The following is a 14,740-nucleotide window of genomic DNA, read 5'->3' as shown; positions in this document are numbered from 1 at the left end:
CCGTTCTACGAACCATTTGTTGTAGCTTCGCTATGATAAATTATATGCTATGGTAAACAAAGAAATTAAAGAATGTAAGAAAAATGCCCAAAAACTGAGATTCTCACGTTTTAACTACTAAAATACTCGCCGACACTTTCGTGAAGGTAAAAAACCACAACCTCATTCCCACCTCTATCTATCAAAGAGATAGCCTGTCATTTTCTAACAAAACGAAAAGCCAATTTTTACCCAAAAGGAAAACAGCCCCGCAAAATAGAGCAGGGGAACAAAGAAGTAGATAGTTCCCAGTTTTCACGCCTCAATCACGTTTTGAAAAATCCTATCTCAGGACGAACGACAGTTCTGGCAAACACACCTGTGTAGACTATAAATAGGGCTGCCAATGATTTTAATAAACTGCGATTTATATATCTACTTAAAACTAGAGGGATAATGTTAACCTCCAATAGTTAAACACCAACTGTTTATTGGCAAATTGTAAAAAATATGAAAATTACTTTGCTATGGATAAACCTAATCCATTATGTTAGATAGATTGTTATCTTCCGTTGTTCTAATATAGTTCTAAATAGTGCTTATTTCTAAACATTTTTTTTTTGGTTTAGACAGCAAATTTTAGAATGGGTTCTCGCAAAATTTGATTTATTTGATACATTAGGGGTTGTACTCAGGAGCTCGCCATTTCCCAGCAACGGACGGCTTCATTTCGTGGGAGTTTTAAATATAGCGCAACGAAGTGTTGGAACGATATCCCACTTCCGCTGAAGAGTCTTAAATTAAAGTCTAATTTTAGTCGCAACTATATGTTTCAACTATTAAATGAACAAAATCCCACTAAGTCTAGTTTTTAATAACTAACAATTATTGTTATTTTTTACTTTTAATTTAATTTTATTTACATTTTTATTAATTAACTATACGCCTTTACACAAGACTGCATTACGTACACTGGTAACTTTTATTATTTTTTTTGTTTTTTTTTTCTATTTGGTATTTATTACATTCCTTTTATTTCTTTTCTTTGTGACTAAGGCGCAAACTAGCTGCTCTGGTCTCTGGCAGAATGACCAGCGCTTTGGAGCATTGTGCTCCTCAGCATAATGCTGAACCAGGGACAATTACAGCCACAGCACACAGGCATGGCACATTTGAAACGGGCCGAATGAGAAAAGAAATTTCGAGTTTTTACATTCCGACAGTTTTTTAATTATGAAGTATTTTGTTTGTAATAAATGTTATGTCTGTCTGTCTGTTTGTGACATGAGTACGTTTCTTCATAAACGTCGGACAGGACTGTATCTTTATTTTTCAATCGTGTTTACATTTAAAAAATTTGTGAGATGAGTAATGGTAAAATTTTTAAAGTAATTTACTTGACATACAAACTTGCATTTAAAGAATAAGTAAAATAATCCAGAAATGTATTTCCCGCATTCAAGGATAAAATAGCGAAAGTATACTTACACGTCTTAAAATCATAACATGAATAAGGTATACTGTTCTTATCTAACCACTTTCGTTACAAATATGTTATTTTATATAAAAGTTGTTTTCATAAACACTCATTTTCTGTTTTCATTTGTGTTATTTCTACCCCGAGAAACGACAGCCCTAGGTCATATAAATGACTATCTTTCAACGATGGTTCGTTCAGAAATAAGCCGTGGTATAAGTCTATTGAATATGAATGATTTCTTTTGTTCCCCTCTTCCGGTGACGGTGAGATATTATTTTTTAATTTCCAACCCAAATCGTAACAGAATTTTAAAACGTAGCTCGATATGAAAATAGTTTTTTCGAATTGTCTTTCCAATTTTTATTCTATTATTTCCACTCTTTTTGGTGTCGCAGACTAGATATTTCATTTCACGTAAGGTCAAATCCCTTGAGGATTAAGATATCTGTACACATTAAAGCAATTCGTTTAATATCACCAAAACATTTAATTATATTTCAGTTTTAGTTTCTTCTGTTTTGAATTATATTTTTAACATACATACTGTTTTGTACCTGATATGTATTAAATAGAGCGTCGTTGTTTCTGGTTTCTAGTCGAGACTTTGCAGTAGCAGTCAAATCCAATACGTTCTTGACATACCGAGAATAATACTTAATATATTAGTATCATAACATAAATTATTGACGGCCAAATCATGATACCTTGAGTTAAATAAATGAACATAATTATATCGTAACTCTGGACATTGGTAGTAAGTAATTATTTTATAGTAGTAAAATAATTTATTGATTTCCGAGGCTCATATAGACAGATGTGGTTTGGGTAGCCACAAAGTTAATTACATGCATTTTTCAATGCCTATAAAATGAGCATTTTGTCACGGCTCCATTGAATTTTATATAAAACTTAATGTATCACATATTTTTATCAAACTGTATACTATGAAAATAACAGAAAATCCTTTTATGTCTTAAATACTTGCCATTCTTTACAGTCTCTTTATCATAAATTTCGCCCCTTAATATGCTTTTTACTATCTTCGTAGTACGAATGAGTGTTCTATTCAGATTTTAGACGACGTTTTACTTTTAATAAATTAATTAAAATCTATAGAAATTCAATTAACATTCTCTCAGAGTTATGAAAATTGTTTAAGTTACTTTTTTTTAAATATAGAAAATCAAAATCAAATTAACAGCTTTGATGCCATACAAAGTCCAAACATACACACACAGTTTCTTCATAACCTCCTTTCACATAAACAGTGACTTAGGAACATAAAAATTCATTTCTGCATTATGGATAATCACGTATTACAATGATATTTCTCTTAAGATTTATTTTGTTATCACAAATTACAATTCCCATCTCATATACTTCAGATCGGCGATGACATTTCATTCCATGTTATAAATGAAGCACGTTCGGTAAAGGGACCTTCACATGACCGGGTAACTGTGTAAATTTAAACTAGCTCCGACGTTAATTAGCACTATCGGTTATCTGTTAAGACTATAAATAAAACTTTGTTCATGTTAAATCTTTTGACAAAATTAAACTTGAGTATAATAAGGTCAGACACAGCTACGTTACAAAAAATCAGCACTTGGCAATTAACGGAGAAAGCAGCGCGTTTTTCAAGGCAGTTTATGCCGCGTACCACCACTTTGTGGAACCAGCCGCTGAAGTATTTCCGAACCAATTCGACTTAGGGTCCTTCAAGAAGAGAGCGTGCCAATTCTTAAAAGGCCGGCAACGCACTCGCGAGCCCTTTGGCATTGAGAGTGTCCATGGGCGGCTCTATCACTTAATATCAGGTGAGCCTCCTGCCCCTTTGCCCCAGTTCTTTAGAAAAGAAGATCGAAATTAAAAAAATAATGAAATGTTGTGTGACTTACACAAGGATAAGAAGCAATACTAAAGCACCGATGCCCTACACTATGCTCGAAATGTTAAATGCAGATGGCAAAGCATGTAGCAAGTTTGATCTTGATGAGTTTTCACTGAGACCAAGAGAGATACCTAGAGATCCTAAGATAAGGTTTATCAGTGGGCTCTTGCAAACAAATTTGATATTATTCTCTCTACTAATACAGATAAAACATTCGTGTATTTTTTTAAATTATAATAGGTTTATCTTTTTTTTTGTAAAAAAAGTAGGTATATAAAAAGGTATAACCTACCAGGACAAACGACTGACAACAGAATCGGCAAGACGCAATTACTGTTTTGGCTTCCGATACACGTAAAGTAATTTCTCGTGTACGGTCAACGTCAATTAAATTTGCCAAGACCAAGTTGTTTTATAAATTGAACACTATGTGATAGTAGCTACAGAAAATTATTGGTTTGACACCACTTGTCACATACGCACCAGCAATACGTAATATCACCTTTCTTACATTCTAAGTTAGTATTACTTGTTTTTTATTATTTCTTAGTACATATTTCACAATTATGAGTATTCTTTGTATGTATGTTGCGTTGTATTGTGCGCAGGAAAAGTATTTATATATATTTCCATGTCTTGATAATAGTAATAGACACATTACGTCACACAAAAGTGTCGAGGCGCCTACGAAAAGCATTAATAGATACTAGCTAGAAATGTATCAATAGATGAAATCCGTTACAATTGGAGCACGTATAAGTTTCCACTTAGCCAGCGAATAAACACAATAGGCTTCGCCGACTGGCAAAGTCAACAAGCAGTGGAAATTTGTCGCACATCGCTTACCGAAGTTTGTTAGATAGCAGACTAATGAATTATGAGACGTCTAATGTTGTGATACCGTGTTTAAAGAGAAAATATATAACTATATTGTACACACAGTTTAATTTAACGTCTTTAATAAACACATTTATTGATTAATGAAACATCTCCTGTAATAAAATGTATCTATTTCTGTTTTTCAATGCTTAAATAAACCCATTTGTTTGCATGTCGGAACATATAATATAATATTTCGTATATAATATGTATAATAATTTTTATTGTTGTATATTTTGGATGTTTTATCACTGATAGATAGATATATGTATAGATATCTGTGTAAATATGTAGTGCTATGTAACTTATTCAATAAATAAAATATGCACTAATGCAATATTTTATTTATTATACGTAGATTGAAATCCTCATTTTGGATGACAACCAAGAAATTATTTCTGACACTGTTCAAAACGTATTCTCAGACAAAAATTTGTCTATATTATAATGCAAGTTAGCAAGTACATTAACAAGAATATTACAAGAATAAAAGCTGCCTGAAGTAACTAAGTTAAACTTGGCTATACCGGGCGCGGTCGGTCGGTAACATTAGGCAGTAATGCGAGAAACTTCGTCTTATTATTTCATACTCTCACCCTTATTTTGCTCTTATTAAATTTGCTTCTATCATTCCTCCTACATCTTACCTTAAATATAACATGTTTTAGAACATAGTTTAAAACAAAATTGATTAATGCTGTCATATCTGTATTGCAATCTAAAGTTAACACGAACCATTTTAAATTTTTTTTGTAGAACATGGTGCAAACGGGCAGGAGGCTATACTGTATCATCTACTGTTCTAACTTTTGGTTTATGGACATTGTATTAAATAATTATAATTATTAATTAATATAAGATTTTAATTATGAGTTATTAAAATACATATGAAAAACACAGACAAAATGTAGTACTTTGTATATACAAACTTATATTATGAAATTTAATTGATAATATCCATTCACGGGGATTTTTTAAGCTGTCAATTTTATATTGCTTACAAAATTTTTCTTACAAACAATTTCCAACGTTTTTATTTTAATTATTTCTTTTTAAGTACACTTTTTGTTTATGCAAGGCTTAAAAAGTAAGTTTTCTATTTCAAAGAAAATCGCTTTCATACACATTGAAACTTTATATCAAATATTTGTCTCATTAAAAGTATTTGTAATTGGTTAATCGTTAATTTGCAACGTGTCTTACAAAACTTTCATTAAAAACAATTTCCAACGTTTTTCCTTCAATCATTTCTTTTAAAGTACACTTTTTCCTTCATACGACGCTTCAGAAGTAAGTTTTATATCAAAGAAAATTAACAAAAAACTTCCATATAAATTGATACTTTATATTACATATTTGTCTCATTTAAAATATTTGTTAAATATTAAAAGATTAGTAATATTGAACTTTTTGTAGCTTACCGTTTATTTGCAATGTCTAAAAAACATTGAAATGAAAAAAGGCCTCGTTTGTTTAACCATTACCATTTTACCCAAGGTTAAGAAGGCGCTTTTGAGTATCGTATTATTATAAATTAACTTACTACGTAGGTGATTAGGAGCTCCGTAGCTCGTAGCACCGTAGCCGTTTTCTGTAGAACTCAGTGGGAATACTGTCTCAACTTTATTATAAAAATATATAAATTGAATGCTTACTATAAATTATTTTATTTATGAGAATACGTGAGTAAGACTAGCTATTACTTGCGTAAATTTAAAATGAAATCATCCTAATAAATATAAAAAAAACATACTTATGCTGCCAAAACGGTCCAAAAACCTTCTTCCAGTCACTCAACACTTAAAGTGCAGTTAATTCTAATAAGATCCGAAACACTTAAGCGTACACTTCACTAATTTGCAAGTTATTCCACAAACCAAGCACGTCACAGCGAGCTGAAACCAATACTCCTGAAACACACGTTCGCATCGCCCTACAACGAAGGGTAAACTGAAGGCTGTACGAAAACGAAGCCTTCCGAAAGCTAAAGCCGTCTCACTCATACCTTCGTATGCTAAATTACTAACAATAATATTTAAAAGACGATTACCACAGTGAAATGCGTTCAAGAATATTGCGTTGGGTATTAGTACACTGCTAATGTACGCGAATGTGTAGTGTATTATATTTTAATGGAACCGAGAACACGCATGAAGAATGTCTGGTGCGTGCTCAAAATACTAAGCTTCAGCACAAAGAATAGATTAATCTTCGTTCTGAATAGTAACAGGTGCTCTTGATAAAACAGTATATTTTATTCATATGAATATTTAAAACTTGAAGTCATTTTTAAAGTAGTATCTACAATAATTACAATTAAAATAAACATTAATAAAACATATTTATTTTTTTAAGGTTAAATTACACGTTAGGTTGGTAAAATAGGAAATTAGACCTTAAATATATAGATTTTTGTAACAACAATAAAACACTTTATTACATACCTAGTTTTATAATAAATCATGAAATGTTACATTAGATAACTACTGTGGTCCGTAATAATATGTTTAAGTATATCGATTGCAAGTATGTAATAGCCTCCTAGTTGGCGTGCTACTGAGGTAATGCGTTTAAGCTACGTCTGTTTTTTCTTCCTTTGTGTCCAATAAACATTGCCCACAACATCTTTGACCTCTCGGGGCAACCCACATGAGATACCAGAAGTTATCACTATTTAAGAATAGCTTAAGCAGCTAAATAAGCGTACGGTAGAGGTATACGATCTTTTATAACTAAAATTATTAAACAACCGATTGATTCAGTTTCCTCACTACTAATCAAAGAAATAATTACAAAAGTCTGAGTCATAGAATCCCAAAGGGTTGTAGTGTCACTAGATATAAATATATAGGCCATTATCAGTCACAAATTAGGTTTGTTACCTACCACAGAATAAAAACTCCAGTCTCCTCATATATAAGGGATATTTCCCTTAATAAATTCTTACATTAAACGTATTTTCCTCGCAATTGACGGGTCTTAGATCCCTAAATGTATGATTTTTCCTTAGCGTTCTCAGATGTCAATCAACACTTGGCGGCTACGAGTGCTATAGGAAAGCCGATTTAATCTTCAAACGTCAGCCCTAAATCTTTTGATATCAGAGCGTGTCGATATTTCAAACGGAAATGAAAATAAATCTATCTTAAAATCTGATTTTTAGCCGGTGGCCTTTTTAACCGACGCTAAGCACGACTTTGTATACTTATCGCTTTATCTAGAGCTTTATGATTGAAAGCCTTAGAAAAGATTTTTATCTTATCTAAAATATCTTATACAAAATCATTAGTTACGATAAAAGTATTTTTGGGTTGTGATCGTGTGATCTTTACCACAATTTAGGCCTGCTAATCACGCAGTTTTATTATAATATTACATGACAACACGGTTTTAACTTATAAATAAATCTTGTATCTTCGACTGAGTTCCGTTAACGCTTCAATATTTCAAACGCTTACCTTTAGCTAAAATATTAGAATAAAATAAAAAATATTCCAATTTCGGAAACAGATTGCGGCACGGGCATCCCCTATAAATATATTAAAGAACGAATTATGACTTGCAGAACGGTGTGTTCAACCTTTTCCATGAAAATGGAGGTTAAATAGGATTCTTTGTAACGCCCGAAATATCGATTTAAACGTAGTTTATTTGATATTCTAAAAGTTGTGGGCATTAAAATTAGCTTTAGTTTAAGTTAACTTCTGATATTGTATTAGTTTCAATAAAAATAACTGTTTGAAAAATCTTAATATATATATTTCTTGTGTGCGTGTGTATAGGACTGAACTCCTCCTAAACGACTGGACCGATTTAGACGAAATTTTTTGTGTGTGTTCAAGCGGATCTGGGAATGGTTTAGATTCACAATTTTGTCCGCTGGACAATGTTTTTTTAATTAATTTTCAATTTATTAGTTGTTGTTGATTTTGGAATGTTTTACATTGGATCCGACAGACGGCGCTACCATCGCAGTGTCAAATTTTAAATAATATTCGAATTTTAATTTTAGTCTGTCCGAAATTTAAAAAAAGTTTTGTTATCATTGTGTTATATCGTGTGTGACCATGTGCTGGATCGTTAGATATTGTCATAACATTTGAATAATAATTTTCATCAAAATGGCTTATTAAAAATTGAAATTTTGAAATTAAAGACGTGTAGACAGGACAACGTCTGTCGGATCCGCTAGTATAATTATAAAAGTTATGAAAAAGAAACTCAACTGAATTAAGACGTTTCTAAATACAAATATGGTTGCTTGCTATGCTTGTCTCAGGCCATTAAGGATGTTGAGACCCATAATTCGTTTTGTATTAAAAAAAAATACCACAGAACAACTAAAATTATCAAAAACTGACCACTATTTGAAAATGTTTACTCATTTAATATTACACAGGTGTGTTCAAAGTCCCTGGTCGAAAGCCAATTTACGTTCTCTTTTTGCCCTCTCAATTAATCGTAAAGATCGAGTTGAGCCCAAATGGTAGGATCTAGAGTGTAGTTCAAGTACACTCGTGCTCTTGAGTCAACCCACTTGTAGCTACCGCACGTTAGATATTGTATTTAACCGGTAGTCACGAAGGAAAATACGTAGATGAAGTCTGTGTACTCACGTACGTTATTTCGTACGTGGTTTTTGATTCCTATATCATTTATATATTTTTAGGTTACATTATTTTTGAGTGCATTTCAAATATTATAGTCTCTAATTGTAGTGTATATCCTGATATATTATTATTTTTTATACTATGGTAAGAATTAGAATTGGACTGCGTAATAATATATATATATATATTATAAGCAGAAACTGAACAGAGGGCAGTAGGTGGTTTCGATCCCCACCCGCTTACTATAAAAGAAAGGCCTCAGTGTGGCACGCGGGTTCCGGCTGAGCTAAGCTCGCCAAACAGCCCGTGCTGAGCTGTAAAGGCCCTTAAGGCCAACAGCGAGATTCCTTTCAAAACGTTGGACGGACGTTGACTAGAGTGGTGGTTGGTTTCGAAGCCGCGTACTGTGAGTTCGTTCCATGTTATTTTTATTCGGTTGTGTTTTTAGAATATCTAAAGTCGTGTTGTTTTGATTGTATAAGTCAGTTTTAAGATAATTTTGAGAATACCGTGTTTTCTTAGTCATCAAGAGTAAATCACTTCATAGGTTATTTCGAATTGTTTTTTTTTTATTTAATTATCACTTCTGGTTGCTAAAAATATAATATATATAAATATAAATATTAATATAGGTAAATGATTTCCACTTAGTGCTACGCTATAGAAAATACTTTTAATATACAAATAATTTCTCGCGGGAAGCGTACAACAGCTAGATATAAAGTCAAGGCAAAATGTTACCTTTGTGATAAAATAAGTATTGCGTTTTAATCTTTTAATAACTTCCGTTTGATTAATGTCATTTTTTTAACTACTCTGACCCGCTTACTTGAATTTTCCACCGTTACCATGCTTTGTCTGAGTTGGAGTAACTTCTATGAAGCACTCTAAGTTGCAAACTTTGTTAGAAACATTAATAGTTAAGGTCCACCACGAGCTATATCTAGAACTTTGTTATAATATGTAGTTATCGTTTCCATTGCATCTTTTAAAACGAATTCACAAATTTAACTACACGAAAATTTATTACTACTTTATATATATTTTAAATTATCTCATTATTATATTAATAATATAATAATGAGATAATTTAATATTATATATATATTTTAAATTTATAATATATATATTTTAAATTATCTCATTATTATATTAATAATGAGATAATTTAAAATATATATAAATGAACAATTTAATTCACAAACTCTAAAAAACCGACAAGGACAAGCACCAAAGCATATGCACACCAAAGTTAACCAAGAAAAATAATTAAGTTTGCTGAGAATGAAAAGAGCATGGCGTATCACATTGAGCACATATGTTTTTAATATTGTTAAAATGTTCACCGTCACCTAAATGAAGTTTGGTGCATGCTTAAAAATCATCATTTATACAGTAACTGTTTGTAACTTAAAAAAGTGTCAGTAACAAAACAATTTTATTTGAAACACAGCCATCTCTCAAAACATTCATGAAAAATTTTTGTGTATAATAAAACTGAGTAAAACAAAGGGTCAATTTTATTATAAACTTAAATTTAATGCTGACAAATGAAAACAATATTGTGATAATAGTTAACCATTCATTCCAAAGTCTTGGGGAACTAAAACACTGTAGGCTCATTTTTATTGATAAAAACTTAAATAGCAATATATCTTACTGGCAAATCATTGCTCATATTTCTATAAAACAATCCATTCATTCCAATTTTCGGTGTGAAGTACCTCCTTAAAACTTCTCTAACTTCTGCAACTGTAATTGCTTGGACTCCTTCGTAGCCTGACTTAATGTATACTGAATTATTAAGACTGAGAGGATTACAGAAATAACCACCTTCAAACTTACTAAATGGATCCCCTGATTTCTTTTTACTATCTTGCCTAATTAGAAAAACAGCATCTACTATTTCAGCTACTGTCTCATAAGCTAAGAAGCAAAGTATTTCCAATGCAAGAAGGGTTATTTTTAATTCTTTATTGGGGTTAACCCATTTTTCAAGTTTTATAAATCCTTTATTTGTCCCATAACCACCACGGAAGGAACTACACCGTGCTTTATGGTAAGCCTCATATTTTTCAAATGACATGGATTCTGTAAGCTTTGATGCTCTTACTTTACGTAAATAATCTATAACATCAAACTTTATTTGACTGACTTCATCTGCTTCATCAAGTTCCTTGATAAATTCAATATGTGTGCGTTTCTTTTTAGAAGTTATATCTTTATCGTCTTCTACACTTGCTAAAATAGGTGCTGTTGACAAGCTAACGGTAGCTTGGGTTTGACTATTTCTCTCTATATAATCTAACTTTATTTGATAATCATGCAACCTTTTTAACTTCACAGGATTCTTCCTCATTAAGTATATTATATCAAAGTTTGATATAGATTTAGCTCCTCGCATAATGGAATGATTTAATGCTTCTTGGAGCATGGAACGCAATTGTTGTAAAACAATACTCTCTACGAGAACCACTGTAGCAGCATTTGGATTTGGATTGTCACCACAACCGTGCATCATATTTGAAATTTCCTTCTGAAAATTTGTTACTTCACCTGTGGCATCTAAAGTAAAGTAAGACACCATCGTAGAAACTCGATTTTGTATATACAAATTACAAAGTATATATTTTAGATACTTAAGTTTGTACCACTTTTTTATTTATTTCAGTTAGTACTTAGTAGCTTAACTCTTGTTTAATGTTAACTTCATTTGTCCACACATCAGACAAATGACAATTGACAAGAGTAGTATGTTGCTACAGTGTTACCAACTCGAATTTAATCGAGTAGGTAGATATAATTTCAAAAGTTGGTAGTTTCCAACCATCTTCAATTCGAAAAGTAGGTAGATCTACCAACTATAATTTCGAGTTTTATATAAAACCCTACCCCAAGATATGATACCTTTAATTTATTTTTTTTCGTAAAAAAATGAATGTTTATTAAAAAATGGACAATATTCATAAAAAAATCAAAGCATATTATAGATTGAAGAGATCAATATAACATAATGTTCTTGAAAATGAGGGCCGGAAACTGAAATGCACTTTTCTGTTAAAAATTGTTTTTTATTTTAAAAAAAGTAGTTTAAATTTTGTTATACATAACGGTAAACTATTTTTTTTCATCTTATGTTTAAACATAAATTATACGTTTTATAATACTCTATTCTTTAAAAGAATACATATTTTGATAATATAATCTATAATGATCATATTTATATGTTTTGCACTTCTTGCATGTTTATTAATAGTATGTTTTCCTCCACCAAGTGTGGTGGTAAATCACAATTACATGCTGTGCATTGAAATAATTTGTTTCCTTTAGTACTAGGTTTAATCCAACCTACATATTCCGGTTCTTTTTCCCAGAATTTTGAATATTTTTGATCATAATGAATTATTCTCAATTTTCGTGGAATAGAATTTTCATCATTTTCACTTTCATTACTAATCATTTTATTTTATAATGTTTAGATAGACTAATAGCACTAAAATACTTTATTCAATAACATTTAACGCTGCACTTCAAAATACATAGTATATTAATGATCATGAGAGTCTTGAAGTTAGTCATTAGTCGAAACTCGCAATAAATAAGCCGAGGTTTCTTATTGTCTGATGTGCTTTTTGTGTGCATAAAAGAAAATTAAACAATATAAAAATAGAATAAAAATTATAAACAAAAAGTTGGTAGAGTTGGGAGCACTGTATTGCTGCTATCTAAAATCTATACTTAGTACTTAAAACCTTACCACAGAGCCTTAAAACACTGACTATGTAATTATCTAAATAGACAATAAATTAATTATTCAGCAAACTTCAAATTTATTTTCTACTACTTAATCTGTGACTATGACTAACGTTGGTCTGTGCAATCAGCTGATTGTCAAACCTTTATATTTGCGCAATCTGAAATCTGAATCTCAATTCTCAATATACCTTAGTTTGGACATAAGGCAAATATATTATTTGTATTTTATTAAAGATAATTTAAATGTCTAGTGTAACTGTGGCAATTTGATATCTGCTAATTAGTATCAAATTTAACCAAATATAAAAATAATGTCCAAGGAACTAATATAGGTACATGACCATTGCATTCATAACCATCGCAATTTCGTAATATATTTCTATTATCTTAGAAGTAGAAAACTTTAAAATGTATTTCATAAAATTATTTACAAGTTTCTCAACAAGAAATTTAGTTTTATTACAAGCTCGGAACATAAACTGTTGGTCATGTGGCAAAGATACAACTTTAGTTTCGAACTTATTTTGTTCAAATTGCAAATCCCTTCAAAAGCCAGATAATGTGGACAATTACTTTAAGTTGATGGGAATTGATGAATCCTATGACCTAGATGAGGAGGACCTATCTAAGAAATATAAACAACTTCAAAGATATTTACATCCAGACAAATATGCAAACAGGTATTATTTTTTAAATTGGTTTAAGTTATAGCTAAACTAATTTATAATGTTTATGTTAAACTCCTTCACCACATATCTTGTAACATATTAATAAAGTCCACTGAGTTAAGAACAAAAACAGAGAAGAAAATATATTATAAAAACAGTAATTATTCTGTTTGCTAGATCAATATATTGTGAAATAAAACATTTTTTTTTTGCAGAAATAATATGGAGCAAGAAATATCAGCAAAATATTCCTCTTTAGTCAATGAGGCCTATAAAACTCTTTTGGAACCCTTACCTAGAGGTAAATAACAATTGATCACTGTCATTATAATGAAATTATAAAAGACATACCCATACATAATATATATACATACTTATATTTGAAAAAAATATTTATTATTTTTTTAAGGTATTTATATGTTAAAGCTAAAAGGAAAACAAATTGATGAAAATTTGGAGACAGATCCTGCCTTCTTAATGGAAATAATGGAAAAAAATGAAGAAGTTGAAAATGCAGAAACAGAAGCTGAAATTATGAAACTTAATAAAGAAATAAAATCGATCATTCAAGATCTTCAAAAGAAGTTGTCAACTGCATTCTTTGATGGAGACATGAAAAAAGTTATGAAATTATTGGGACAGATGAAATATTATTCTAGCATATACAATCAAATTCAAAACTCTATACGGACTAAAGGAATTATAAGATGAATATTACATGTTTTGCATTGTGCAAAAAAACAATATTATTGTAAATAGCTTAATACTTACAGCTTTGTTATTATACATATGAATGTTATTTTTTTTTATTGATTCTAAATAGTATTCTTTTACACATAAAGACAATCATAAATATTAAAACCTTATGTATGTTTATATTTATAAGCAAAGAAAACTTTTGGTACGCCAGGATGGAGGGGCTTCGTTTTCCGTAGCGCCGGAGCTGTCCAAAAAACGAATTATCATCTAGTTCGGTTAGGTTACGTCAGTATATTAATATTTTATTTTAAATTACTTTAAAACCTCTTCAAAGCATCGGAATTCGAAGAATATCAGATGTCGGAAGGTGGAATATTTTCATCGAATGTTTAAATCGCGCTCAAAATTCGACTTTCACTTTTAAAATAACTATTATTTTTTCACATCGCTATTAATTTTATAAACGCAATCGGCCATTTCCAATTTGGATTTTGCCAGAACAATGAGTAAGTGTTACAGTGCGGATTATTCGTTAAAAGGCGTTACTTTTTACATTTCTTTTGTTTTTTCGTGAATGTACGTTATTTTTTTTTGAAACTTGGTGAACTATGTAAACGATCGGCTTATGTGGATGACTTGAGTACGATGGGCCCGGTTAATGTAATAGTTTTGGTTTTTTTTTTATTGAAATAACTGTTTGTGGTACTTGAAATTGGTTGGGGGTGATAACTATACCCTCCATCCCCTCTCCCCTCCCCCAAACCTCAAAATCGAG

The 14,740-nt window shown here is 30.8% G+C and overlaps 2 protein-coding genes across 2 annotated transcripts; one reads left to right on the top strand and one right to left on the bottom strand.

Moving 5' to 3' along the window:
• Nucleotides 1-10,283: 10,283 nt before the first annotated feature.
• On the bottom strand, nucleotides 10,284-11,582 carry LOC110993323 (transcription initiation protein SPT3 homolog). The gene has a single exon (XM_022259534.2). It carries the CDS (start codon nucleotides 11,427-11,429, stop codon nucleotides 10,482-10,484), a length of 948 nt encoding a protein of 315 aa, XP_022115226.2. The 5' UTR covers nucleotides 11,430-11,582; the 3' UTR covers nucleotides 10,284-10,481.
• Nucleotides 11,583-12,730: 1,148 nt separating this feature from the next.
• On the top strand, nucleotides 12,731-14,065 carry LOC110993217 (iron-sulfur cluster co-chaperone protein HscB). The gene is made up of 3 exons (XM_022259376.2): nucleotides 12,731-13,278; nucleotides 13,482-13,567; nucleotides 13,676-14,065. The coding sequence occupies exons 1-3, from the start codon at nucleotides 13,007-13,009 to the stop codon at nucleotides 13,975-13,977; spliced, it is 660 nt and encodes a 219-aa protein (XP_022115068.1). The 5' UTR covers nucleotides 12,731-13,006; the 3' UTR covers nucleotides 13,978-14,065.
• Nucleotides 14,066-14,740: the final 675 nt, after the last annotated feature.

The sequence above is a fragment of the Pieris rapae genome, chromosome 3, assembly GCF_905147795.1.
Source record: "Pieris rapae chromosome 3, ilPieRapa1.1, whole genome shotgun sequence".
Lineage (NCBI taxonomy): Eukaryota > Metazoa > Arthropoda > Insecta > Lepidoptera > Pieridae > Pieris > Pieris rapae.
This window is presented reverse-complemented; position numbering and strand designations above follow the sequence as displayed.

What these genes read in the sequence shown, in the direction of transcription:
- LOC110993217 (XM_022259376.2), top strand. Translation starts at nt 13,007, where the DNA reads ATGTATTTCATAAAATTATTTACAAGTTTCTCAACAAGAAATTTAGTT. An exon ending in CCAGACAAATATGCAAACAG is followed by an intron (nt 13,279 to 13,481) that starts GTATTATTTTTT and finishes TTTTTTTTGCAG; the next exon opens with AAATAATATGGAGCAAGAAA. An exon ending in TTTGGAACCCTTACCTAGAG is followed by an intron (nt 13,568 to 13,675) that starts GTAAATAACAAT and finishes TATTTTTTTAAG; the next exon opens with GTATTTATATGTTAAAGCTA.
- LOC110993323 (XM_022259534.2), bottom strand. Translation starts at nt 11,429, where the DNA reads ATGGTGTCTTACTTTACTTTAGATGCCACAGGTGAAGTAACAAATTTT.